The 27,150-nt window shown below is 30.0% G+C and overlaps 2 protein-coding genes across 6 annotated transcripts; both read right to left on the reverse strand.

The window, feature by feature from the left end:
• Positions 1-1,166: 1,166 nt before the first annotated feature.
• Positions 1,167-17,227, reverse strand: LOC149891130 (lysosomal dipeptide transporter MFSD1-like). 5 transcript variants are annotated; one of them, XM_090082862.1, is made up of 18 exons: positions 17,084-17,227; positions 15,671-15,746; positions 15,470-15,494; positions 15,206-15,315; positions 14,973-15,028; positions 14,755-14,875; positions 14,195-14,217; positions 12,648-12,733; positions 12,498-12,570; positions 12,282-12,364; positions 12,155-12,187; positions 11,980-12,080; positions 8,930-9,038; positions 8,622-8,759; positions 8,383-8,519; positions 8,129-8,231; positions 1,404-1,517; positions 1,167-1,311 (listed from the first exon to the last, which is right to left on the reverse strand). In XM_090082862.1, the coding sequence occupies exons 1-18, from the start codon at positions 17,112-17,114 to the stop codon at positions 1,300-1,302; spliced, it is 1,431 nt and encodes a 476-aa protein (XP_089938988.1). In that variant the 5' UTR covers positions 17,115-17,227; the 3' UTR covers positions 1,167-1,299. The 5 variants fall into 5 exon arrangements, 3 of the variants coding, with proteins under 3 accessions (XP_089938988.1, XP_089938989.1, XP_089938990.1); XM_090082863.1 differs by lacking the exon at positions 15,470-15,494 and having other exon boundaries at positions 17,084-17,149; XR_016451057.1 differs by lacking the exons at positions 1,167-1,311; positions 1,404-1,517; positions 8,129-8,231 and adding an exon at positions 11,363-11,416.
• Positions 17,228-22,142: 4,915 nt separating this feature from the next.
• LOC145180507 (uncharacterized) lies at positions 22,143-26,150 on the reverse strand. The gene is made up of 6 exons (XM_090083578.1): positions 25,884-26,150; positions 25,444-25,778; positions 24,130-25,040; positions 22,978-23,412; positions 22,826-22,930; positions 22,143-22,734 (listed from the first exon to the last, which is right to left on the reverse strand). Exons 2-6 carry the CDS (start codon positions 25,773-25,775, stop codon positions 22,214-22,216), a joined length of 2,304 nt encoding a protein of 767 aa, XP_089939704.1. The 5' UTR covers positions 25,776-25,778; positions 25,884-26,150; the 3' UTR covers positions 22,143-22,213.
• Between the last annotated feature and the right edge of the window lie 1,000 nt (positions 26,151-27,150).

Here is a 27,150-nt window from a genome sequence, read left to right on the forward strand (position 1 = left end):
AGCTTTTACCTTCTCGGACAAGCGTATTATTACGAAATCTTACGAAATCTTATAATCTTACGAAATGACGACGGAAAAATTCGAAGTTTTAAAATACTGGATCCCATTCAATTTTTAAAAAATAATGGACTAGGGTGGCGCGAAATTGAAATTTACAAATCCATCATCCAAAAAGAACAAGAACAAGAACAAAGAAAAAAAGAAAAAGAAATTTTTCGCAATGGAAAATTTAAACATCTTTACAAAAATTGAAATTTTTTTAGCAAAATAAAAAATTTTGAAATTTTTTTTCTCACCCACAACATTTTTAACCCCCCGCGATTATCAAAATTTGCACAACGAACATGAAAAAATGATTTTGTCCCAGAACTCTCATTTTCCTAGTAATACCTTCTCCACTCATCTAATCAAGTGCTTTAAGTTATTTTCAAAAATACTTCCAGTAAGAAAGCAAACTTATCTTGCAAGATAGAACAGCTTAAGAAAGCTAACTTATCTAGCAAGATAGAACAGCAAAGGTGAGAGACAAAGTTTAGTAATTCCATCGAAAAATCTTAAAGTCGGTGTAGGAAACCAGGTTATAAGGTGGAGAGTGAGTAAAAAAGAATTAACTTTTGATCAAAACACCGAACACAACATTTGATCATCAACATCAATCAGCTTGAACCTCGTAACATTTAATATCAATGAGAAGGGAAGAGTTTAACGACTTTTATATTTCTGGGATGAAAATTAAAAATATTTTCAATGTAACAAAGGTGGTAGATAAGGGTCTGTGTATCGTTATCGGTATATCGGTATTAACCGATATTTTGAACAGATAACTATATGAAATGATAACGATATTAAACGATATGAGTTTGTCTTTGAAACAATTACTTATCGTTTGAAACGATAACAAAACGAAAACTTATTGATTAAACGATAACATCGGCTTTTTTTGAAAAACTTCGACTTTAAATGAGCAGCACGTTTAAGAAACTACATAATATACATTCACAAATTCAGTATTTTGAAATCCATTTCAAAATAGGTTTTCAAACTTTGCAAAAGAATTAAAGAACTAGGGGAATCTTTGGGTTTCTTGTTCGTGAGCGTTATGAAAACAATCATAATTCAAAAAAAAAATTTATTAAAAAAATAAATACTAAAAAATATATCTATTTTATAAAACTCTTACATAAAACAAAACTGTTAGAAATACTTTACTACAATTGAACACATTTTTCATCAATTAGTAGAAAATATCATAAGCATCAAAAGTTCGCAAAAGTCAGACTTCTTTTATTTCAGCCGTTATCAACCAGTTTTCTACACGAAAAAAAGAAATGTATAAAAAAAACGGACATTCTATTTTTTTTTTTGCTCTCACTCAAATGAGAATAAAAACTACGGTTACTTACAGAATAAAGATTACTTGTACTGTCGTGGGCTTCATTTACGATTAGAGCATCGTTATCGTTTAGAACATACTTTTTCGTTCGCTTGCGTTTCATGGCCTTATTCAAAACACCATTCTAAATTAAAGTTGTTTTTATGCTAACCAACAAATTTCAAAAGTTGTCAATATTTATTCGAGAACATTACAAAAAAAGATTCTTTAAAAAGCTATTATATATTTAGAGCATAAAGAGTGTTAACTAGGCACCGGCGATTTGGTTCGTAAAATCTAAGGGTCTGCGTATCGTTATCGGTATATCGGTATGAACCGATATTTTGAACCGATAACGATATAAAATGATAACGATATCAAACGATATGAGTTTGCCTATGAAACGATAACTTATCGTTTGAACCGATAACCGAACGATAACTTATCGGTTGAAACGATATTATCGGCTTTTTTTATCGGTTTATCGGAATACATAAAAATAACGAGAATACCGATATTTATCGGTATAATAACGATATTTTTTACAACATTCCAATTTGTTTTTTTTTTTAAATGCCAAATTTTAGTTCAAATATATAATAAATCTTCAAGTCGAGTCAAGATGTCGTTTTGCCTATCTTTACCGGTTTTACAAGTTAATCTTTCCCAATTGTATATATTATCTAGATGTCTAACTTCACAAAAATTCTGTAAAGAAAAAATGAAGCAACACTGTTCTCTAAACTGACCCCACTCCTAATTTTTTTACATTTAATCAATCATATGCATAAGTAAACACAATATGTGTTGTCAAAAAAATCTGAACTAAGTGCTAAATATGTTTACTTCCAAAATTAAAATGCATAATTTTTGGCTTTTTTTCTTCCAAAGTTTTAATAAAGTCAGCCATTTTGGTAGTCAAAATAACCCATTAATATTTATTTATTTCATTTACAAAAAAACCATAATATAAATACATTTGTATTTATATTATGGTTTTTTTGTAAATGAAAAAAACAACCATTAACTTAAATATCATCACAAATGATATTTAAGTTAATGGTTGTTTAAATTAAAATTTACCACAGCAGATTTTAGCTTTTCTCCATAACTTTTTTGTCCTATGTTTCTTTTATAGTTCATCAAAGTTTTTTTAAATTTGTGATGAACTGATTCACCACATTGTTCTGCATAGCTACCTAAGCTAATATTATTGCAATCTAATAAGGTGAGAATGTGATACACTAAAATATGTATTTTCAATTAAACTGTTAAGTCATAGCCAAATACATCTTTTGTATATAGTTAAGAAAATGAACTTTTGAAATCTTCAATTTTAACAGAAATATCTGTACCCATTTCCAAACCAAACACAGCTGATTTCACTAATGAAAACTTACGCAAACAATTATTGGTAAAATATTGATTTTTAAGGTAAAACCCCTCTCCAAAATATCTAACAGGGGCATAAATCAATTATCGTTGTTTCCATCTAAACCTACACCATGATACCCTCTCATTAATATGTAATGTGTTTTCAACCAGCTTTGAAAAGCTGACCAAACATATTAAAGCAAAGTACAAAGTTTATCCACAACTCCCATCATAATGTGAAGCTCAGGTGGAGGAACAATGTGTTCAAGAAGAGTTTCTTGATCTTCTTTTAAGTAAATGAAATGAGGATTTATTACATTTTTGTTTTCCTGCATTTTCAATCTTTTTTTTCCACCATATACATATTGATCATAACGTAAGTCTATGGAGCCCAACATTCTTAGTTTCCCTGCTTCAAGGGAGCATTCTCCTTCACAATACAGACAAGCATATTTACCAGAGTGACTTGAAAGTTCTAAAAACACTATTTGCACACTTTAGGTCAAATGCCATACTGAAGTTTACTTCAAGTTGAAGAAGTGCCAATAATTTTTGGAGATTTCCATTATCCTCTAAGACCATCTCCACAATGGCAAGAATATAGCACTCTTGACACCGGAATCTTCATATATTTCAAAGGAAGAATAATGATTTTTTGGATCGAAAACATTAATAATAACTTTTAAGAAGTTTTGACCACCATTTAAAGATATTCAGAGTTTCCTGCAATTCAGTCATTTTAACATTAATAATTGGTTCTACAGCACTTGTTAGATTCCTGTGTAAAGTAGAACATGATTTTTTGGTTTTATTTTTAGAGAGTTCTAATGCATTTGATAGCTCCATAATATTTTGGAACAAGATATGATTTTCTTTCTTTTTTTTTGACTTAATTTCATTTACTCCAACTGTAACAGAGAGAAGATTTCCACCTGTAGACATCTTGAACTGCTCTACACTTAAAATGCTTTCACTCTCCATTTTATGCTTTAACAATCCAGATGCTACTTGTTCTGCATGTTTATCTCCAAGTGTTTCACTAATATCTACGATATTGGTTACAGCTTGACTTTTGCAACAATCATGAGAAACTCCTCTAAAATTAATAGTAAGAATTTTATATCAGTTTTTGAAATAAGTAAAAACAGAAAAAATATATTGAATCAAACTATAAAATAACATAAAGAGAAAAAATGTTTTAACTGATCTTATTTTAAACCTTATTTTTAAATTATAAAATCATAAATATAAATAATCTATACTAAGATTTAAATAGCAGAGTCCACAGATTTTTTCAGCTACATTTAAAGTATTTGACCCTGGCTAATTATTTGTCTGGATACATATCAGAGGTTCGCCTAATAGTACTCCTATTTACCTGAAATACATTCTTTTTATCAAATACATTATTTTACCTTAAGTATATTATATAATACCAATATGTATGTGTTTGTGTTAATATATATATATATATATATATATATATATATATATATATATATACATACATACATACATACATACATACATACATACATACACACACACACACACACACACACACACACACACACACACACACTGGCTAGAGAGTATATCAAAGGTACTTTGATCTATATATATATTAATGGGTTATTTTGACTACCATAATGGCTGACTTTATTAAAACTTTGGAAGAAAAAAAGCCAAAAATTATGCGTTTTAATTTTGGAAGTATACATATTTAGCACTTAGTTCAGATTTTTTTGACAACATATATTGTGTTTACTAATGCATATGATTGATTAAATGTAAAAAAATCAGGAGTGGGGAGAGTTTCAACCTGGGGTTCATTTTGGAGAACAGTATTGCTTCACTTTTTCTTTAGAGAATTTTTGTGAAGTTAGACATCTAGATAATATATTCAATTGGGAAGGATTAACTTGTAAAACCGGTAAAGATAGGCAAAACGACATCTTGACTCGACTTGAAGATTTATTATATATTTGAACTAAAATTTGGCATTTAAAAAAAATAATAAATTGGAATATTGTAAACAATATCGTTATTATACCGATAAATATCGGTATTCTCGTTATTTTTATGTATTCCGATAAACCGATAAAAAAAGCCGATAATATCGTTTCAACCGATAAGTTATCGTTTGGTTATCGGTTGAAACGATAACTAAACCGATATTATCGTTTCATAGACAAACTCATATCGCTTGATATCATTATCGTTTCATATCGTTATCGGTTCAAAATAATAACGATACGCAGACCCTTAGTAAAATCCGCAAAAAGCCAATCCGACTTATTTTGTGGATTATAACAGTCCGTTCGTTGAACATTTTACAAACCATAATCCGAAAATTAATTTACGAACTAATAACGAATTTTTATTTTGCGGATTCCGAACTTTAGTTCGCTTAGCGAATTATATCAATCGCGTTCCGTTCACGTCACCATTAAATGGTACGGTCGAAAAAAAATTATATTTTTATTGTGTACGTCATATAAATAGTGGGTTTCTTTATTTTCAATCAGTCCTATTTGGAAATCTAAAACAATTTGTTCAACAAATCAACAAGTCTACTGCTCTTCACTTACATCTTTTAAGGTGCGCCATTATTATATTATTTTGATTTAAAAGTTAAGAATTTTTTTAACTGAATTCTTGCGGAATTTCTTTTTTTTTTTTTTGCGGATCGAATTCCTTTGCGAATTAATTTGCTTTGCGGTTGCTACAATTAGTGAATTGGTTATATAATAAAAATAAAAATAGAGATAAAAACCAGTTTGAAAAATTGTTACTTTCATTTCAACATTTAAGGCAAATAACCTTTAAATAATTAGTTCCTTTATTGAAAACTTTATGCAGGCCTCTAAAATATCCTTGTTTATTTGGATAAATATTAAGGACAAATTTCAAATAACTTTTAAATGATTAGTTCTTTTTCGGAAACTGTTTGCATGCATCAAAAATTTCCTTAATATTTGCCTCAAAACTTTTGAGGTAAATATTAAGGAATTATTGAGACAAATATTTCAATAAATTGTTCGTAAACCAAAAATCTAATTCGATCCGTTTTTGCGGATTTTAAATTCGATAAATAGTCCGAAATATTAGTCCGATCCGATCTTGCAAACTTAATCCGAAAAACAATCCAATTTGTTTCATTTTTATGTTGTTTCTTTTTTTTTCTTTTCAGATACCTTAGCTATCTAATATTTGGGAATTCTTCAACAAGGTGGAGGAAAACAAGGGAAAATGTAAGGCCTGTGGCAAAACATACTTGATCAATGAAAGCACCACAAGTCCTTTAAGGAACCATTTGAAAAGGGTCCATTTGAATTTATATAAACAAATAAGAAAGGAAAGACAAGGAAAAATCAATAATTCCAAACATTTTTGATGAGCTTGCCTCTGAAGATTTAGATTTTGAAAAAACACAAGAAAGAGAAGAGAAGAGATATCCACAGACACAGAAAGATACACCAGCATCGCCACAGCCTGGACCAAGTGGAACTTGTGGCACTTCCAATGCTCAGACACGGCAAGGTAGAAAACAGGCTACCAAACCAGAATGGGAAGTCACAGACATCAACCAAATAAGAACTGCTGTTAACATTAATAGATGGGTAACTGCGGACAGTCGACCATTTTCTATTGTAGAAACTGACGCATTCACTTGGATGATGAAAACTGCAACCAAAGGTTAATTCAGAGCCATTACAGCAAACAATATATCTACAAAATACATTCCTTTCCTTTTAAAATTCATCCAGGAGCAAGTAAAAAATATTTTCAATACAGAAAAAATCAAATCTAGATGGAGTGGTCTTTACATCCAACGTGTGGACCACTGATCACAACAATTTGTCTTTCATGAGCCTTACACTTCCCTATATAGATTCAAAGTTACAATTAAAGCACTTCTTGGTGGAAATGTCCTACTTTCCCGAACACAATAATGCCAAGAAGCTCAATGAATTGGGACAATATTGCCAAGAAGCTCAATGAATCTATCAACAAACTTGAACTTGATTTTGGAGTTAAGCCCTGGATAACGGTTGACGGTGCAGCTTATGTCCAAGCAGGTGTTAGAAAATCAATTGGCGTACAAAGTGCAATTTGGTGTGTCGACCACCGTCTAAATGTTGTTGTCAGTGGTGCTGTCGATGATAAAAGGTGTCCCAAGTGGTCAATTCTCAGCCACAAAATAACAAATGGAGTCTGTGAAGGATCTTCTTCAGGCGATGCATTCTTTAAAGAATCCGAACCCTACTGTTTCTATAGGTTGTAAGTTGACAGATCTTTTACCAAAAGAAGATGAAGTGGAATCTATTCAATCTGTCATCTGGCTTCTGAAAGGCTTCTTAGAATTCTCCGAGGAATGCAGCAGCGAAAAGAATGTTAGCATCTGTTCCATTATTAATTACCTATAGAACATTAGAGGAAGATTAGATTAGAGCAAAGAAAGCTATGGAAGAACTGTTTAAAAAAAAATTTTTGCAAGCCAAACCACTTCTCCTTCAATGTTGGATGATGACGATGATGACAACTTGGATTTCACTGAACAAATGATGTCTTCCTCAGCTGTTCAGTGAAAACCTGCCTGTGTTTGGTGCAGGTTACATTAATCCTGGAGGTGAAACAAGGGCCAAGTAAGCCATTTCAGCTGAAATTGATGGGTATTTGAATGCAAAAACAGTTTCAGCAAATATAAATGTACTGAAATTCTGGAAAGAAAATCAGTATATTTACCCAATAATGTCAAGGCTGGCCAAAAAAAACCTCTGTATACCTGCTGCATCATCAACATCTGAAAGAGTTTTCTCAACAGCAGGGAACATATACAACACTAGAAGAACCAATTTTTCAATCTTAAAGGTTGAGATTTCGGTTTTGAAAGAAAACACTGAGGAATTCAGCAAAACTCAAGACATTGCGTGGCCAGGAAATGAATTTACAAAATGATTAACTTTCACTGTGATTTTGACATCTTTTTCTTTATTTCTTAACGTGCAACTCATTTCGTTTTATTGTATATTTGAATATTGTAAATAAATAAAAATGAATCTTATTTCAAAAGCATTCCTTATTCTGAATCTGTATAAATCCGCAAAAATAATGTCGGTTCGGATTCCAATTCGAGAAAAAATTTTCGGACTGCGATCCGATCCGAAAGTATCGGACCAAATTATTATCTGAAAAAATTTAACGAACTATTTCCCGATACATTGTTTTCGGATCAAATCAATCCGTAAATAATTTGAACCGATCAGCAAACATAGTTCGGAGCGCAATCCGACAATCCGATAAACGGATCGGCGGTCTCTTGTGTTAACATCAAAAGAAAAAAAAAAGAATGGAGATTAAAACCTGTAGTTATCTTACCCGCCTGAAGTCAACGATGTTCAGAACAAAAGATAATACCACGAATGCCACTGCATTTCCAAAAAGAAATAAGATTGCATATTTCCACTTGTGAGGATTTTTTCTTTGAACAAAAAGATAAGATAAACATCAAAGAGATGAAAAGCAAAAATAACAAAATCCCTTACTCATTTAAAACTTGAAATGAGATCTTGCAAAAGACCCTGCACTATAAAACGCCAAACTAAAATGATGGCCAATTAAAAATTCCTTACTTAAAAACATCAAGAATGCTTCCGACCACTAAATTACATAAACCAATTCCAACCATTTGCATTGAGGTCATCAGACCCATGGCAGTACCCAGAAAACTAGGATTAACAACTAATGGTACCGAAGACCATAAGCTTGTCTGAAAATTTAGAATGTTATAACAAATAAAGTATAAAAGGAAGTATTTTTTAAGCTTTGAATTCAAACAGACATTGCAAAACAACTTTTAATTAAAATCTACCGCAGCAGCTGAATAGGTTGTACCAAGCAATAGCGTTCCAATTAATGGGGGCCAAGAAGTGAACGCAAGTATACAAAAAACAGGTATAGTAAACAATGCACATCCTGATGCCATTATTCCACGATAACCAATATAATCCTAACAAAAAAGCAATCCATATATCTTTTTTGTCCATGTTATATTTTTTAAATTCTTAACTTTGGTAGAAATTTACATTTTCGTTAAACCCTATGCAAAGATTAGAACTGTTTTAACCCAAACAGATCGGTCACAGAAAATAACGTGATTAATCATAAAAAAACTCTTACCACTATTATCCCGAGTAAAGGTGTAAGGATCAAAGAGATATCATAAACAGAACCAGCAACAACTGCAGATTTCTGATCTTCGTACCCATACTTTTCATGAATAAATTTGCTATCATTAAAATTCAAGAAACGTTTTACTATGTAAGCATATTACAAATAAACCGAATTCATATAATATGTATATAATACAAAATATATAACATGTATATAATACAAAAATCTTAATTTCAACTTAGGCTCGTTGAGAAGAAGGTATAAAACTGACTTGAAATTTTTAGGGTTTATAACATTTAAAACCAAAAAATTAATTAAAAATGTTATTTGTTGTAAAAAATTTTAATTTTTTGATTCAGCGTTAACTATGGCAATCATTTTGCTTTTAAATAAATTTCTTGTCAAGGTTTGATAAATATTCTGCTAGTTAAAAAACAACAAAAAGTGATTTAATTTTGAAAGACTGCTCTACAGCTATTCACGAAAGTTTAAACGATTGCAGAATTTTTATCAAGTATGTTTGGTTTTTGTTTAATAAAGAAAAACTGTAAAATGATATCGACTTAATTTTTTTTATTTATTAAAGAAAAAGTAATTAGCTTTAAAATGAATATGAACATGTTATAAAAATTTTAATATTTAGTTAGAAAAAAGCTATTACAAAAAATCTTATAGCAAAAATAAGAAGCACAAAAGTTTAAACGAATTGCAACATTCGAACAAAAAATGAAAAAAAAGGCGAAATTAATATTTGAAGTGTCCTCCTTTGTTTTTATAGCAAAGATAAACTCGTTTATGCATTGATTCAACTAATTTCATGCACATCACGCGAGGTACCTTCAGCCAGTACTCATTCAAAAATTGCTTTAAATGCTGAGTTGATTGAATTTTATGGTATGTCAGTTGATTGTCGATCCGAGACTAAATATTTTTGAAGAGTTGAGATCTGGTGATCTAGGGCACCTGGGCATCACATTGAACTTTTTTTTCAAAAAATATTCTTTGATTGAGTGTGCTGTATGAGCTGAAGCTCCGTCTTGTTGAAAGATGAATTGCTTGCTTCTGCCATACAAGTGTCTGATTGATGGAACTAAACACGTTTCTAATGTGTTCTTGTAGGTGTATTGATTAATTCGGCCTTCATACAGCTCACAGAAGCCTATACCTTTGTGAGAAAAACATCCCCAGATGCCAACCGAACCTCCACCGCCTTGTCGACGATGTTGCAAAAACCTGTCTGAATATTTCTCAGTTGCAAATCTTTTGACATAGATTCTTCCCTTGCGGTTTACAACTTGAAAGTTAGCTTCATCACTCCAAATAACTTTTGCCCACTGTTCTACAGACCAGTCCACCCTTTCTTTGGACCACACTCGTCGTTTACGTTTATCCTTGATTGAAAGAATAGGTTTTTTAGCAGCTATGTACGCTCCAATACCTTTGTCCGACAATGTTCGTCTCACGAGCTCTCTGCTAACTTTTGGATTATTTTTTGACTCATTGAAGATTTGTGTTAGCTTTTTGTAGCTGAGTCTGAGGTTTTTTCTGCTCATTCTGAATATACCATTTTTGTCACGGTTGCTGAGTTTGGATGGTCTCCCAGTACGCGGCATGTCAGAGACATCCTTGGTAAGTTCCCAGGTTTTGATGGTTTTTCTAACGCAATATTCAGAAATGTTAAGTATTTTGCCTATTTGAACGTTTGTGTGATTTTTTGTCCTCGCCATACCAATAACTTGCCATTTGATGTCACTAGAAACTGATTTTCGACCCATTTGCACGCAATTGAAATTAATTTGAAATTCACAATATTTAAGTTGATTTTTAATGAATTAAAGCTGCCTGATGATGTTGTGATGAATTTTTTGATTGAAAAACTACTCAATTATTTGCTAATTAATTGATAAATTTGCTGCGAAAAAAAATTTCGCAGTGGATTTATCAATTAATTAGCAAATAATTGATCCTAAATAAAATCGTTTAAACTTTTGTGAAACCTCTTAATTTGTATCACCTACCTTTTAGTGAAATTTCTGAGTAAACGGTAATGAGTCAAAACCTACTTTTTTTTATTCTATTAACAAATAACCTATTTACCAAATTGGAAAAATAATTATTGTGATATCTATTTCCGTTAGATTTTTATTCAAGAAAAACCGAAGATTAGATTTGAAAATTCTGCAATCCTTTAAACTTTCGTGAATAGCTGTATATTATATGCATACTTTTTATTTTATACACTTATTAAATTTCATTCTCTAAATTGAACTAAATTATCATTGTAGTAAATACTTGACATAATGAAATTTCAAATAACTTAAACCTTTGTTATTCAATTTTCCTTGTTCTCTTCTAGGCTTAATATAAGCCGAGTCCATTGAATTAGACTCTGCTTGTATTGAGTCTAGAGGCATATTGGACAAGATGAAAGAGAAATACCTCAACTTGCCAAAATTGGACTAGATGAAAGAGAAATGCATCAACTTGCCAAAGCTTTAACAACAAGGAAATATCATAAGAAGGAGAAAAAAACCTCAATGACTTTATTCTCATTAATCTCAAGAATGCAATAACAACTTGAACTAATAATTTGAATTTTTTGGAATTTTATTAATAAAACAACAATTGCAGATAAAATATTGTTCCCTAAGTCTTCTAAAAATCTGGTTAAAAAAATACCTTATCTTTAATAAGGTATTTTTTTTTACCAGATTGCAAACTGCAGAAGTAACTTTATACAAGAGCTTACTTTCATTTTGACACTTCATGATTAAAATTTAAAAAAACAGTTTAAACTAGGTTAAGAGCAGTATAAAATAATGAAACATTATGTTAGGAAACTATGCTCTATTATATGTTCTATTTGTTTAATTATGGTTTTTAATTTAACTAATGTTTGAGTTTAAAGTATAATAATAATTTAAACTAAATTAAAATGGAATGGTATGACCAGTATAATCAGATTGATAACTTGATAACTACATAAATTTATAATGCCAATTGAAATTTAATTATAAGAATAATCTAAACTTAGAAATTAAAAAAAGAAAAATTACCTTGCATCAGCAATGAATGGAAGCATGGTGTTATAAAAGAACATGGTCATAACAGCAAGAAGCCAGAATTGAAGGTTTAAATTTCGGATATCACCTAACCTCTGGAAAAAAATATGGAGAATGGTCTGCATAAAATAAAACACATTTTTTAATGCTAAAAAGAATATTTATTCACCATTTTTTTTGCTGACGCTTTCATAGTTTGTTCCTAAAAAATAATTCAATAAGCTAATTTACTTAACTCAAATAAAAACCTAAAAAATAAAAATTTGAACACTCAAAAAAACAAAAAAATAATTTACCTGATTTAGCTGCCGTTGTCCATTTCGATCAAGTACATATACTATTATAGCACTGAACCATCCAAATAGACACAAAAACGCACCTAAATTTTTTAGTTTCATTTGAAAACTGATACAAGTCTTTAACAGAAACATGAAAAGCAGACTTAAAAAGCATCCAACTTTTACTATGTATCAAAATTTTTATTTTTACTATGTATCATAATAGACACTTACCACCCCACAGAGTCCATTTTAAACCATAATTACAAGCAAAAGATTCAGTGAACAGAAAATTAAAAACGCTTCCCTAAATATGCAAATATTCTACTTTCAGAAATCAGAGAGCATTTAAATTTTCTTTGCAAAAACTCTAAAAATGCATACCAGTCGTGAAAATGATAAGGTACAACCAAATGCAAATGCTAATTCTTTCCCTTCAAACCAAAATGCTAATATTTTGCCCTGAGCAACTAAAACGTTTTTATAAAATAGAATCAAACAAATTATTTATAGAAATTTCTTTCAACATTTTTTTTTTTAATGTCACTAAATCTTTGAAACAAACATTTTATTTTTTTTTAACTTTGGTTGGCATTTAAAAAAAGTTGTTTATTAGTTTTATTTTAATTTTAAAACATAAATTTTCAAAACTCAATATGTAAATGTTAAACATTCAATGTGAGAATTTTTAATATTCATGCACAACAAAATTGATTGATACTTAATTAAAATATTTTTCTTAATTAGATTTTATTGACAAAATCAATCTAAACTCTTGCGCAATAGTAGTTAAAAGTAAATAAATCAACACAGAATTCCTTTGGATTGCTTACTGAATTTCTTCTAATCCATGTCTTTTTAAATTACTTGGACACTGTAGAAAAGTCTCAGTATAATAAATTGTCAATACATTTCTTATAAAATTGTTACGGAAGAATCTGTGGTTATGCTTTCATGAAGGCTATACAATTAGATGTTCAACTCTTTTACCCATTACAGGCGCTCAGCTTATCAAAAGTTTTGAATTACTTAAAATAAAAACAATTTCCATGACAATCTGTATTTTGACATTGCAAAGTTTAAACAAATTGATAAACTTAGTAATTTTTTAAACCCTCTTGGATATTAGCAATCCAACAACAGTTTTTACATTTCTCATTTAAACATTATCAGTAATTGCAAACATTCACAAAAATACAAGACTACATATATGGGTTAATTTACACTGTAAACTGAAATCCTTAATAAACGCTAAATGTTCTAATGCATTCTATGAAAATTCAAGACCATCTAGCCTAAAAACTAGCTTTTTTTCTATGTTATTCTAATATATTGTTTTAGGAGATCATAATGCATACTTCTTTCACTAATAGAATTTTTTTAAAAAAAATCCTTTATGGACAACCCACCCTAATATTCATTACCTCCTTAGCAACATGCTTCAAAAATACATAACTCAACTCCTTGTCATTTTATTTAGCAAAAAATGTATAGCAAATAAACTATTCTGATATCATTAAAGAAAAATATATTACTTAATTATTATGCACACATGCTTTAACAGAAGACAATATAAATGCAACCATGCTATTAATTATGGAAATTATGCATTCTCAAACTGTGCTCAAACACATGTTTCCCTGAATTGTTTAACTAAAGTTAAATTTATCAATGAGTCAATCGATATTTAAAGTTCTGAATTTGGAGTCAAAATAATATTTTTTTACTTAACAATAGAAGGGGGATAATTCTCCATACATAATACTTCAAAAAAAAAAAAAACTTACAGGAACAGAACACAAGAACAAATTGATATTTTGATTAGCTTTAAGAAAATTAGTATAACTGGTTAGTAACACAATTTACAAAATTTCTTCAAATACTTCATTTGCAAGAAAAATAAAGAAATATAGCAAAAAAACCAATCCTACTGGTTAATGATCCGTTTCCAGCACTAGAAAAAAAAAATTAGAAAAACAATATACAACCAGAAGAACTTTAAAATAATTTTTAGAATTTACAATGAGATCATGCTTACCTACTATAAAGTTTAAAGATTTTTAAATTGATTTTATAAATAAGTTTAACTTACTTAATGATTTAAAAGATGTTTGTTTGATTTAAAAGATGTTTCTACAAGTGGGATGTTTTCCACAGATTTCTAATTGCATTCTGCAATTCCATAAAAGCATTTTATTGCCTTTAAACTTTGGTAAAACCTTTAATTATGCAATCTTATTCAGCTGATTTATTTACTTAATTCAGATGATTTTTTTACTTAATTGTTTATTAAAATAATTTTTTTAAAACCACTGACTTATTGTAGGTAATTCAAGGTAACCTTTTCTGATTTCTTTAAAGGTACTTCATATACACTCTGGTATATATAATACTATAATAACTTAAAAGTTTTAACTAAAAATTAAACATTAATAACAAATAAAGTTTCTCCTCCACTTAAACTAACTAAACCTTTAGATCACACACTTACCCAAAAAGGAGTCTGCCAAACAGGAACAAAACAAACATTTCTTTCCTTCCTTTAAAAAAATAGGCAGCAGCAAAGGTCGTTGAACCAATCACACAAAGTGTAGAGAAGAAAACTGCTCCAACTAAATATAGCAGGGAGTAATTAGCTTTCCTACAAACATAAGTTACATCTCAATTCTTGCAGTTAGTTTTGGTAAGAAGACTAACATAACAATATACCTCTTTGCCCTAGTTTATCAATCAAAACACCAGCACCAATAACAACAATAGCATTCCTGTTTTTTTGTAGTTAAAAAAAAAAGTTTATCAAAAAATCTAGAACAAATCAAGTAATAACACAAATAGAAAACTTTTAAAATTTCAAGAAAACACATTAAATAACTCTTTAAAAAGTAATTGGTAAATGAATAATCATAATCAATCTCTACTATGAAACTTATCATTTGACATACATCCAAGCATAGACTGTATAAAGTAGATTATACTCTGTCTCTGACAAACCAAGATACTCTTTGCATGTAGTCACATTACTTTTGCTTGTTGTGCAATTAAGCCCATACTTCTTTAAAACAAAATAAGAAAAAATAAAATGTAAATTTGAACAGATTTCTACTACAACTTTTTCAAGTCAATTTAGAAAACCTATAAAAAGCCTTGAACAGAAAAAAATTATATACCAAATTTATTTTACAATCATTTTTAAGGAAAGAACTTACTCCTGTAAAATTATGTTGTAGAACACTAAAGTAAAAAAATGATTAAATCAAGCAACAACTTTTTTCATTCTAAAACTTTACCATGTTTTTTTTAAAAAAGATTTAAACATTTGCTTCTACTTGTGCATTTTTTTGTGTTTTCACAGATACAATTATAAACATGTGTAATTAAAACTGAATAAATAATCTTTGAAAAATAACCTTGGCATATCAAAGCAGAAGTACGGTGCAAATGTAAGCATACAGTTGAAGAACAATACAAGAAAACGGTAATAACCTAAAAATATGTAGAAATTTTAAATAAGAAAAGCGTATATTGTTGATTTAATCAATTAGATACTTGAAATAATTAAAACTTTGAACAAGATGTTCTCGAATAAATAAAAAGGTAGTTCAATAAAGCCTAAATGTGTACATTTTTTGAAAAAAAAAACAATTAAAAACAGATATATCGAATAAAATTATAGAGACTTAAACTTGTTTACTTTTTTATTTTTAAAAGTCAAACAAATATACTAATAATCAGCATACTCTTCACAACCTAGTTTTTATAAGTTCTAATACAATATTCCAGGATTGATTTAAATAACTATAGTCAAAATGCCAGAGAGTGCAGTAAGACTAAAATTCAAAGAGAAACCTTAAATTTCTTTTCACTTTTCAGCTTTACCTTTTTCACTTTGGTTTTTTTTTAAAAAATGGACTTTTCCAAGATGACTTCTTTTTTTTTTTATTCTATCTTAATAGCAATAATATTATTTAATCCTTAAAGATGAAGCCTTCTTTTTTAGAATAAATACATTTTTAAAACTTAAACACATTTACAAATGTTGATCTAGACAATTGCAGTGTTACTTATATTTTTAGGGAACAGGTAAATTTGTGTTCTTTATATGTTCAAGAAATGATTTTTTTTTTTAAAAAAAAGAGAATCTAAAAGTGAATTTTATCATGTACAAAGGTTTAAAAAAATTACCCCATACATGTTGATCACTAGCTATACTAAAAAGATGACCTAACATTTAAAACATCTAAAATAAATAAAAGAATCTAAATTAATGCTTAAAATGACACCAACAGGTAATAAAAGTTTCTTTAAAGAGATTTATGTTTATAAACAAGTTTTTAGATATTTTTTTCTAAAATTTAGAGTTGTAGTAGTTTTTTGAACTTTACACTTAATAAATTAGTTATGTTGATTTTAACATGAAGTTTGGTATTAATACACTACTTGGATCCTTAAAAAATGATACTTTTCAAATTTTCTTTAACTTTTTACTTTCAAAACAGTCCACCAAAATGAAGATATTTAAAAATAAAAATCAAAGTTGGACAAATCATGTAGTATTTAATCAATATTTCCTTTTATCAATATTAACATTCAGCATCAATGCTGGATCAATCTGAACTCGCAACCTTTCCCAAAACCTGTTTCAATTTTTAAGATCCATTCGCTAGTATTCTTAATTTTTCAAATCAGATTGTATTGCAGCAATTCAAACAATTTTCAATTTATCTGAAAAATATATTTCTACTGCAGTTGTATATCAGATTAAAGCTAGGTAAATCTTATAGCTGTAGAGGCAGACATAAATAATACCCAAAAAAGATAACCTTTAGAAGCATGAAAACCAGATGAATCCATTATATTATGGGATAAATCAGAAGCCAAGTATTTTAAAGCGACAAGTATAGATTTTTAGATATTAGGTGCCCACATTTTACATCAGACTATTCGGACCTGGTTGTACCTAAAATTAAGATGTAAACAATTCGTTTGACAAAGCAATATACTGGAACTACCATTGTGTAACCAAACAAAAGTGCTGTATACAGCACTTTTGTTTGGTTACACTATGGTCACACCATGTCACACCATGATTCTTATAAAAATATGCTGTAAGAAAGCCCTATTGTAACTAATGATAAAATTTGGATGCTATAATAGAAATATTTGCATATATTTTATTACTTTTAAACAATAACTAGATATATTGTTTAAAAAATACTTAGGTACAACCGCGGTACTTATCTCAAAATAATATTTGAAAGATAATAAACTCTAAGCCAAAAGTTATATGTTATTAAAGTTATATAAAATTAAAGGTATTATTATACTTTATTTTAGTTTCGCAAAAACTCAAGAAGCATTAACAGCAGCCAATGCTTTCCGGGCTAAATCAACTCTAGGGAAAGTATTGGGTAAGATGATATTGATATCGGGTAAGAAAGATTTGGATAAGATGATATGAATGTCTTCAAAAGATCCATCCAATGCAAGAAAAAGTATTGAAAATACCAAATCTCAACACGTAGTGTTAACCGAGAAGCAAACTTTGTGACTGAAAGTCAATGGTGATTTGAGTTAACAATACCAGATCATCATAAAGTCTCTGAATATATATCACGCCCCTAAAACAGACCTGAAAACTAAAGTAGATTGTTATCCAGAAAGTTTGAATTTTTTAGAGGCCTCTGCGAAGTACAGTGTACAGTTAATGGTTAACTGATTTAGCGGTAAATTAAGACCCCAGGAAAATAGGACTTCAAAACGTTGGTTTCCCTATAAATTTTTGACGTCGTGAGTCATAATTTCTCAGGAATTTATGATCAGAGCATTAAATTAAGACTCTAAAAAGTATAATTTACAAGTCACAAAGGCATTTTGATTTTGATTAAATAGAAGATTATCTTAGAAAAAAAACATACCCTTCTAGTATACTTTCAGGGATTATGGATACCTATATGGAATTATTGATTTAAATCAAATTTTTGAAGAGTTACAAAATAAAAGGTTTGAAAAGTTACGAAATAAAAGATGTTCATTTACTTTATTAGAAAAGAATGGTTATCAAAGACAAAGAAAGTTGGTTAACTCGATATGAGAATGTGCACCACACTCTCTCCATATTTCAATCAATTGTTGCACATAGATACATTCAGCAGAACCTAAGTATTTGCCAATATTACGTGAAATTTTCACCCGTTTCTTTCTAGAACACACAACGTTAGTTCTTAGATAAAAAGAATGCTATTAATTGCTCAGCTGATTGAGCCAGATAAGTGAGAAGAAAATGTTGTTCTCTAGTCAATTGTGATTTTTCATGATTTCCCTAAATAAATCATTAAAATAAGTTTCCATATATAATGATATTCGTTATTTTAAGTAAATTAATGTTACGATTGATTTTGATTGGTGTGAGAAAAACTTCGACGATTCTAAAATTGATAATAAACGAAGCGAAGTTTACAAAGTTCGAAGGATTTTCTAATTTTTTCAGATCGGAAGCCAATGTTAACTTCGTTGAAGTGGAAAAGTTTTTATATAACCAACTTCGGTCATCTAATTCGGCTTCGAACATCGTCTAACTTCGTCAGAAAACCTATAACTTTGTTAGAAATGCTGCTTTTAAAAATGGTGGAGTGTCAACACCGCAGCATTCATTTTTCAAAAATCCTTACAAATAGTTTGTTTTTTTTTGTCTTAGCCAAATAAGGCAGGGACGAATACTCGTTTTACGTATATGTGTGTACGAGTATTCGTTAAAGAGCATTCGAAAAAATATTCTTTCGTGCATATCCTTAGAGCGAATATTCGTTCGTTCAAATATTTTTCAAACGATTATTCGTTTGAACGATAAGTTAATATTCCAGTACGATCTGTGTCATACGAGTTATTTTTAAAATTTAAAAACTATCGTATGTTAAATTTTCTAATAAGTAATCTCTTTTATTACTAGAAAGTTGGATTGCCATGACGTTGGTGATGGGACTTTGCTAAATTTCCCAAATTTAGTAAATAATTTACCAATATCCTACTAAATTTAACATATTCGACCCTGCCTAGTTAAAATAAATTGATCAGTACCTTAATCAGCCTGACCCACCGCTTAACAATCATTTACATAAGTCTTACAAGTAAATTTATATCACTTATATCAAGTGGATTTATATCAGTGGATTATAGTAAATTTATCGTGGATTTCAAGTGGATTTATATTTACAAGTGAAAATCTTAGATGAATTGTAAAACTCTTCTTCTTACTTTTTTTGATTTTACTTTACTTACACAGACAATTTACTTTGGGTTTCTCTTGAACTGCATTTGTATTTCCGAAGCTTAATAAAGCCAGTACGTTTTTTTCTAAATATTTATAAACGTTAGTTATTAAAACCTGTACATTTATTTTTATCCTTTTAACTAATTAACATTTCATAATCTGAATAGTAATTATGCAAACTGCCTCTTTGTTGAAATTACTCTAACCAATCATATTTCACATCATATTCTTAAAGTTTTAGCTTCTTTTCTTCCTTTTGATGAAGGAAATGCAGCAAGTCTCTAACAATCTCATTTTAAATAAGAGGTTAATAACCAGGCCTAAATAACTCAATTAAATCCACAAAGTATAATTTATTGACCATGTAAATTGAAATATAAGTGATATCTTTAAATTCAAATATGAAATGTCATCAAACTATTGGTAAATTATAATTTTAAACACTTGTGTCAATATAATCAGTGACAATTAACTTTTTGACCATACTATGGTCTGCTTATCATAAGTCAATTTCAAGTAAAAATAATAGTGTATTCTTAAGTTTTTTCAATATTCATACTTTTGAAGTAAAAATTAACTCTCCAAGATAGCTATTTTTAGTTTTTCTTAAACAAATAAAGTAATCTAAGATTTTCCTTATAATGATTAATTTTCATTTCAGACGTCTTAAATTTCTCGTCATATATTATTTAAGAATCTAAGGGTGTACTTTTACATATTGTAGACACAAACTGTTTCGATTTGATCTGCAACATTAAAACATCTTTTAGTATTATATAATGAAGTTTTTGGTGTACAAATCTTTTGTTTTACTTATAAATTAACAACAATATTTGATAATTTATAAATTTTGTTGCGTTAATGACGGCTGGGGTATTTTTCTGCCCCAACCAAATTTCTTCATTTTTAGTTAGCATACCAATTTATAAACTACAAATGACATGAAATAAGTAATTAATTTATTTTTAGTTGTTTTTTCATTGATATGAGGTATTGAGTATTTTGAGTTCTCCATCCAATGCCTTGCAGACTTGCCCGAACCTCTCCAGGGAAGACCCAGAAGCACGTCGACCCTGAGTTTGCCTCCCCTTTGAGGAACGGGCGGAAAAAAAAGAAAAGCATCAGTTTAACACAAGCACCCCGGCCTAGCCAGCTCGCTACACTTGATCTTAGCCATTAGGCCGAGAAGCTTTGATATAAGCGTGATATACGAGAAGCGTTGATATGAAGCATTGATATGATGTTTATGAGTAAATTGTAGCATCCGCATACATTATTTATTGTTATATTTTTATTGCACAACTTTTACTTATTAAGATAAAACTTCTGGTATGAATGTGGATTCTGCCTTTAAACTTTTTATAACATCAGAAATTATTCGCATTGTTGTTAACTGCACTAATTCTGAAACTCGTAGAATTAGAACAAAAGCAATTGGTTGACATAACAGTTAATGAAATTTGTGAGTTAGTTGGTCTTCTTCTACTAGTTGGAGTATTTCATTCTAAAACCCAAATTATAAAAGACTTTTGGAGTACTACAGATGGTATCCGTATTTTTTCTGCCTCAATGCAACGAACTTGATTTATTGATTTGCGACGATCTATTCGGTTTGATGAGAGATAAACTAGAAATGAAAGAGTTTTTGACAACAGTATTGCACCTCTTTGAAATATAACGGAGATGTTTAGTACTAAATGCAGAAGTAACTATAATCCAAGTCCAAATCTTACCACAGAAGAACACCTCGTTACATTTAGAGGATGTTGTCCTTTTAAGATGTTTATACCATTGTGAATTCTTGTTTTGTCGGTTTTCAAAATGATTCTTGTTTCTTATGTTCCTAAGAGAAATAAAGCTGTCATATTATTATCAACTTTTTCTAATAATAACGAAATTGTTATTGATTCGAATGAAAAAACACGCATCATTTTGGATTACAACAAACATAAAGGTGGTGTTGACACATTAGACCAGGTTGTCAGATACTATTCGAATCTTCGAAAGAGCAATCGATGGCCACTCACAATCTTTTGTAATATTTTTGGAGATCACAGCATAAAGCGCTTTAACTTTATTGTTGTCAATTCATTCAAATTATAAAGATAGGGCTTCACATAGAAGAGAGTTTTAAAAAGAATTAACTAAATGTCTTCTTCCAAAAATAGTTGTAAATGATAATCTTTTACACCTACAGCAACCAGCGCGATCAATACAAGGGCAGCTGCCTAAAAGATGTTATACGTGTCCTCGTGTAAATGACAGAAAAACTCGCCTGCAATTTGTTTTATACGATGTTTATATACGATTATTCTGCTTGCTAGGCTCATAGCAAGATTATATGTTACAGTTGTCTTGTTTAGGAGAAAAATGTTTTAATGCTTCTTTCTTTTAAGTTTTTAAAAAAATTTTTTAATTTATAGAAAAACGATTGTTGATTTTAGTTAAACAATTAACTTTAATAAAAACACAAGACATTTGCAAAAAGTTAGTTTCTGAGTTGGGGTAGTTTAATACCCCAGCCGTCCTTTACATAGCTTTTTTCCCCCGTCCTTTAAAGGTTTATATGATATTTTATTTATATCTCGCTATAGAAGCTAAAACGATAAAAGGAATTTTATCTTTTTTTGTAATCGACAAAAAAAAACTTTGAGAATGTTTAAAAGTGTATGCTGACATCCCTTCATTCCTTGCAACATCGAATCAAATATTTCCATTGATTTCCACTACTGTTTCTTACCAATCTAAAATTAGATAAGAAATATCCTTCGGAACAAGCCACATTATGTCGATCCAAGTAGTAAGCTTTACCCCCTCCGTCGTCATTGAAAGCAGTGTTGCTCTCGTAGCATGATTTAGGTTTCGGACTTTCGCTGTAAAAATATCTTACGTCTTTTGAATTTCTTTGAAGAACAAAATTGGTAAGGTATTGGTCTTGACACAGCACGTGTTGTCTGTCTAAATAAATGGCGTTGCTATTTTCAACAATAGTAAACGGATTATTAGAAACGCGTCTTGTACAAGAACTGGCGACTGTACAGCAAACGCCTGCGTATCGGTAATTCCCTTTGACATCTCTTTCAAGTTTAAAAGACTTTAACGCATACCCAGTTTCACACTGAAGATGATGACGATCAAGATGATAGACATCTCCATTCTGCTCTAAGTTATATTGAGTATACGTTGGTTTGCAAAGTTGCGTGCCTGTAATTATAATAAATTTAAAGATAATTATCTTTAAATAAACCATTCTACACGTAGTTCAACATTAAAAGAACCACTTAAAAGAACTTACTATTTGAAGTGAAAGTCGGCGTTGTTTTACAGCATTGGTAGCTATAAAACACGTGATCTAAAGATTGTCTTTCTAACTTAAACCGCGTTAAAGTGTGAAACTTTTTGCACAACACTTCCTGTCGATCCTGCACAACACTTCCTGTCGATTCCTGCACAACACTTCCTGTCGATCGAGATAAATTGTATCCCCTTTGCCGTTATAAGAGAGTGCAGTTTGAGCATCGTAGCATTCCTTGTCTTCGTTAACGTAACAACAGGGGTATGCGTATCTTAAATAATCACCAGATCTATCAATTTTAAACCCATTGATGTAGCTTTGTAAGCAAATGATATTTTGTCGATCCAAATAGAAAGAATCGCGGGCTTCAGTAAAACCATTCTGTACCAAAATCACCTGAGAACAAGGAAGCTGCGTTGAGCAGCATGTGTATGCATACCTATATTTTCCACGACCGTTTCTTTCTAATTTGAATTGGCTTATGGCTTGATTTTCACCACATGTTAACTGATGACGATCAAGATAAAACACATTTCCTCCACCTTCGTCGTCGAACTGTGTTTCTTTTTTTTCGCAAGTAAAGGGGGCTAAGGATATATAAAATATAAGTTTTTAATGAAATTTTCTATTTTGGAACTTTCATATCTTTGAAAAAATTTTTTATTTCAGGAAGAATGATTTGAGACCTTTATATTAGGACACAATAATTCTTGAGTATCTCTATTAGTCTTATGGCGTTAAAATAAAAATGCAATTTTTAGATTGATATAGAGTAGATCTTGATATAAATAAATGCTTATAAATCCACTTCAGTACTGTTAAAAAGAGTTGTCTGTTGTTTTATAAACGCAATTAATATAGTGCAGATGATCAAAAATGATTGTCATAGGATTCAAATTTTTTAAATAAATACTTTCAGATAATTTTTAAAATTTAATTGTTGCATTTTTATTTTTGATTCGATACCAAATGATATGCAGTAAAGTTTTGATAAATAACAAAATTCTTTATACTTTGTGATGACAATTTTTTCATAATCAGTATTTTTACTAACAAAAATCCATTCAGAATTAAAAATCCTTTATACCCCACTGGGCTAGTATCCTACGCACGTCGTCCGTAAGACATCGTGCGGACGATGCGTGCCCAGTGGGACAGAACATTTAACTAGTTTTTAGTTTATTGATCACAGCTCTTTGTTTATGTAAAGACCACAAATATTGGTTGAAAAAATTTTTGCATCGCTTTTTATCCATTATTTCATTTTTAGCAAAAGTTAAAATTTCAAGACTAAAATAACTTACATGAGCATTGTTGTCTTTTATCACTTTTTTCAAAGCATATTTTGTCTACAGAACAACTGTCATTGATACCGCATCCTGATTTTTGTTCATAACAGTCAATATTCATTGAGTTGCAGTAATCAAAGTATAAAGGAACAAACCATTTCCGAATTTCCGATGCGATTATTCGCTGCCCATTAAACAACAGACTTTTATCGTCGATTAAATCCTTTTTAAACAAATTAATAATAGGTGACAACTGAAATGATATTGGTACTGAAGTAAAGTTTTTTGTCAACCATTCTTTAGCACCGTTTTCTGGTTGAGATCCTTTTGCAAAAATTCCAGCTTGAACTTTCTCGGTACCGTACTGTTTGATAGACTCGGTGTCGCTTTCAGAGCAACTTGATGAGCCCTTCTCTATTTGGATTCCGAACGCCTTTGCTCCTTTTTCTAAGTTAAATTGCTGTAGCGTACTTGCAGCAATTTCTTGTCTAACTTGTCCTGAATATTTTGTGTAATGCGCTATTTGTGTTCCCAACTTTGTTTGAGTTAAGTAATGTGTACCGAACGCGCGGGTAAACTGTTGGAAAACTTTTTTTTTTTCTGTATCAGGAAGTTGGGAGGCAGATTGCAATACACCAAGCGCAATTTTGAAAGCTTCAAAAAACGGTGGAGGGGAATCAGTATCTATCTTGACTTGATTTTGAAGGCAAAATCCTGTAGCTATCGAAATCATCCCTTTTTCTGTTAAGAAAAAATTTTGAGTGTCCTTTATCGTTTTGGAATCTTCCCATGCTTTGTTAAATGCTGATGGGATAATTTTTGCTTCTTTGAAAATAGCACCTTTAAGTTCTATACCATTGGTTACTTCTGCTTCCACACCTAGCTGGAAATCTGCTGCGCTCCATATCGACGATATGAGTGCGTTTCTAAAAAAGATGCTTTAGGAAATAATTTCCTCTTTTTCAATATTTTTTTATTTCTTGATGTTATTTTTACGTCAGATCAGTTTTAAACTTTGTTCAAACATAATCATCCTCTCTGAAGCACACAATCATCCTCTTTCTCAAGCACACATAATTATCCTCACTCTGAAATTATTCTCTCGTAAACACATAGTTATTCTCCCATAAACACACAACTATTCTCTCGTAAACACATAGTTGTTCTCCCATAAACACACAACTATTCTCTCGTAAACACATAATTGTTCTCTCACTCTTACAAAACCTCTTTTTTTAATAAGAAAACATGAACAAGAAAACTTGTTAGTGTGAGTTGCGAACAAAGATATAATCAAATTCTGCTAATAAAATAGAATAGTATTGTTGCCTGTAGCTCTCAATGTTGGTAAACGAAGCAGAAGCTAAAGTTGTTTTGCAATTTAAATGCTCTAATACTGTAATGCCACTTTCCAGTTCGATTCTTCCATCTGAATGAGTTTTGGTTGCTTGAAAAATTTGTCCTTGGAAACCTGGATCAAAGTTACTAGTTGGATCCCCTTCACGTATATTGTATCCTTGAAGAGCAGCAATCATATTATTCACTGGCGTCCAGTTTGGATTACAATATCCTGAATCTCCAACGCATGATGTTGCAAGTGCAGCAACATTTTGGGTGAAATTTTCAAGTATCAATATAAGCAGAAAATACTTTGTCTTCATAACCTATTAATTTCGCTTTAAGTAATTATTATACAAAATTAATCAAACGCAAAACAAAAATTAGTTTTAAAAAAGTAATTAAAGTTTCTGGAATGAAAACTTAAATACCTTTTTTTTTATCGAAGAAGATTTTCAGAAGAGTTCTAAAAATTATCCTTTTCAAATTCCAGATTCAGAAATAGAGAACGATAATTGAATCATTGTTTTCTAAGTTGATTTATATCTTGCATAAAGGTTTGGGTACAAGTGAGGAACACATTTTGATTATCATAAGAAAGCACTACAAAACCCGCTCCTATTTAAGCACCAGTGTTAATTTTGCTAAGACGCCATTTAAATTAATCAACCATTTGCAAGATAAACAGCAACGTGTTGATATTTATCCTAAAAAAATTGTTAATCAATTTAAATGGCAACTAATTTATATTACTAATTAAATTTTAGCTATTAATCAAACTGATTGTTTAATCCCTGTTAATATTCGTTCGTTGCAAGGTACGAATTTTAAAGAAAGTGCGCGTGAAAGTAAATTCAAAGAATTGCCATAGGAAATTTCATAAACATGGTAAAATTTCTCTTTTTACAGATTCATGATTAGTAAATTCCAGTACCAAGTAAAACAATTATTATCACTTGATGTTAAACAATAGTACATATAGTAAAGAGAATTTTCTTTGATATTAGATTAGAGCTGATTATGAAAGCTGATCAACTACAGAGGTTAGGCTATTGGTGGCAACAACCTTATTCAAAGGAAGTATAAATAAAAAAAGATCTCAGACAAGCAGAAAATTGCTAAATTCATGGCCTACTTTATTTATAGATAAAGTAGGCCATGCTATATATAGATAAAGTAGGCCATGCTAAATTTATATTAAAGTGTAATTATTAGCTATAGCAGTGACTTGATTAATGATGGTGTGAAATTTTTCAAGCATACATAAGGGTGCTATAGATACAAATCTTTTTTTTTTTTTTTTTTTTTTTTTCAAAAGTAGGCACATTACAACATTAAAAAGCCACTGTAAACCCAGGGTCGAAAGAAAAGTTAAAACAAGTGAGAAAAGTAGCAAGTTAGCGTGTTGCATGCTAACTTTTCTATTCTTCAACTCCTTTTTAAAATAGTTTCTAAATTTTTAAAAGCATTTTTCAGTTTATTTAGATTGAAATTATGCAGTTTATATCTGCAAATTCAAAGATCAAATATCTAATTGTAGGGATAAATCATTTTATATCGTTCAGTAATAAAAGCTCCAATAAAAATGATCATTACGTTAAAAAACTCGAATTTGAATTTTAATTTTAAACTCTATGGTTCATCAACAACTTCCTGTCTGAGTAGCTTTTATAACTCTTATGAAAATTTTGAACCAGT

This window comes from Hydra viridissima, unplaced genomic scaffold (genome assembly GCF_058129835.1).
Source record: "Hydra viridissima isolate aposymbiotic clone 2 unplaced genomic scaffold, HvirCarnegie_v1 scaffold_3, whole genome shotgun sequence".
Lineage (NCBI taxonomy): Eukaryota > Metazoa > Cnidaria > Hydrozoa > Anthoathecata > Hydridae > Hydra > Hydra viridissima.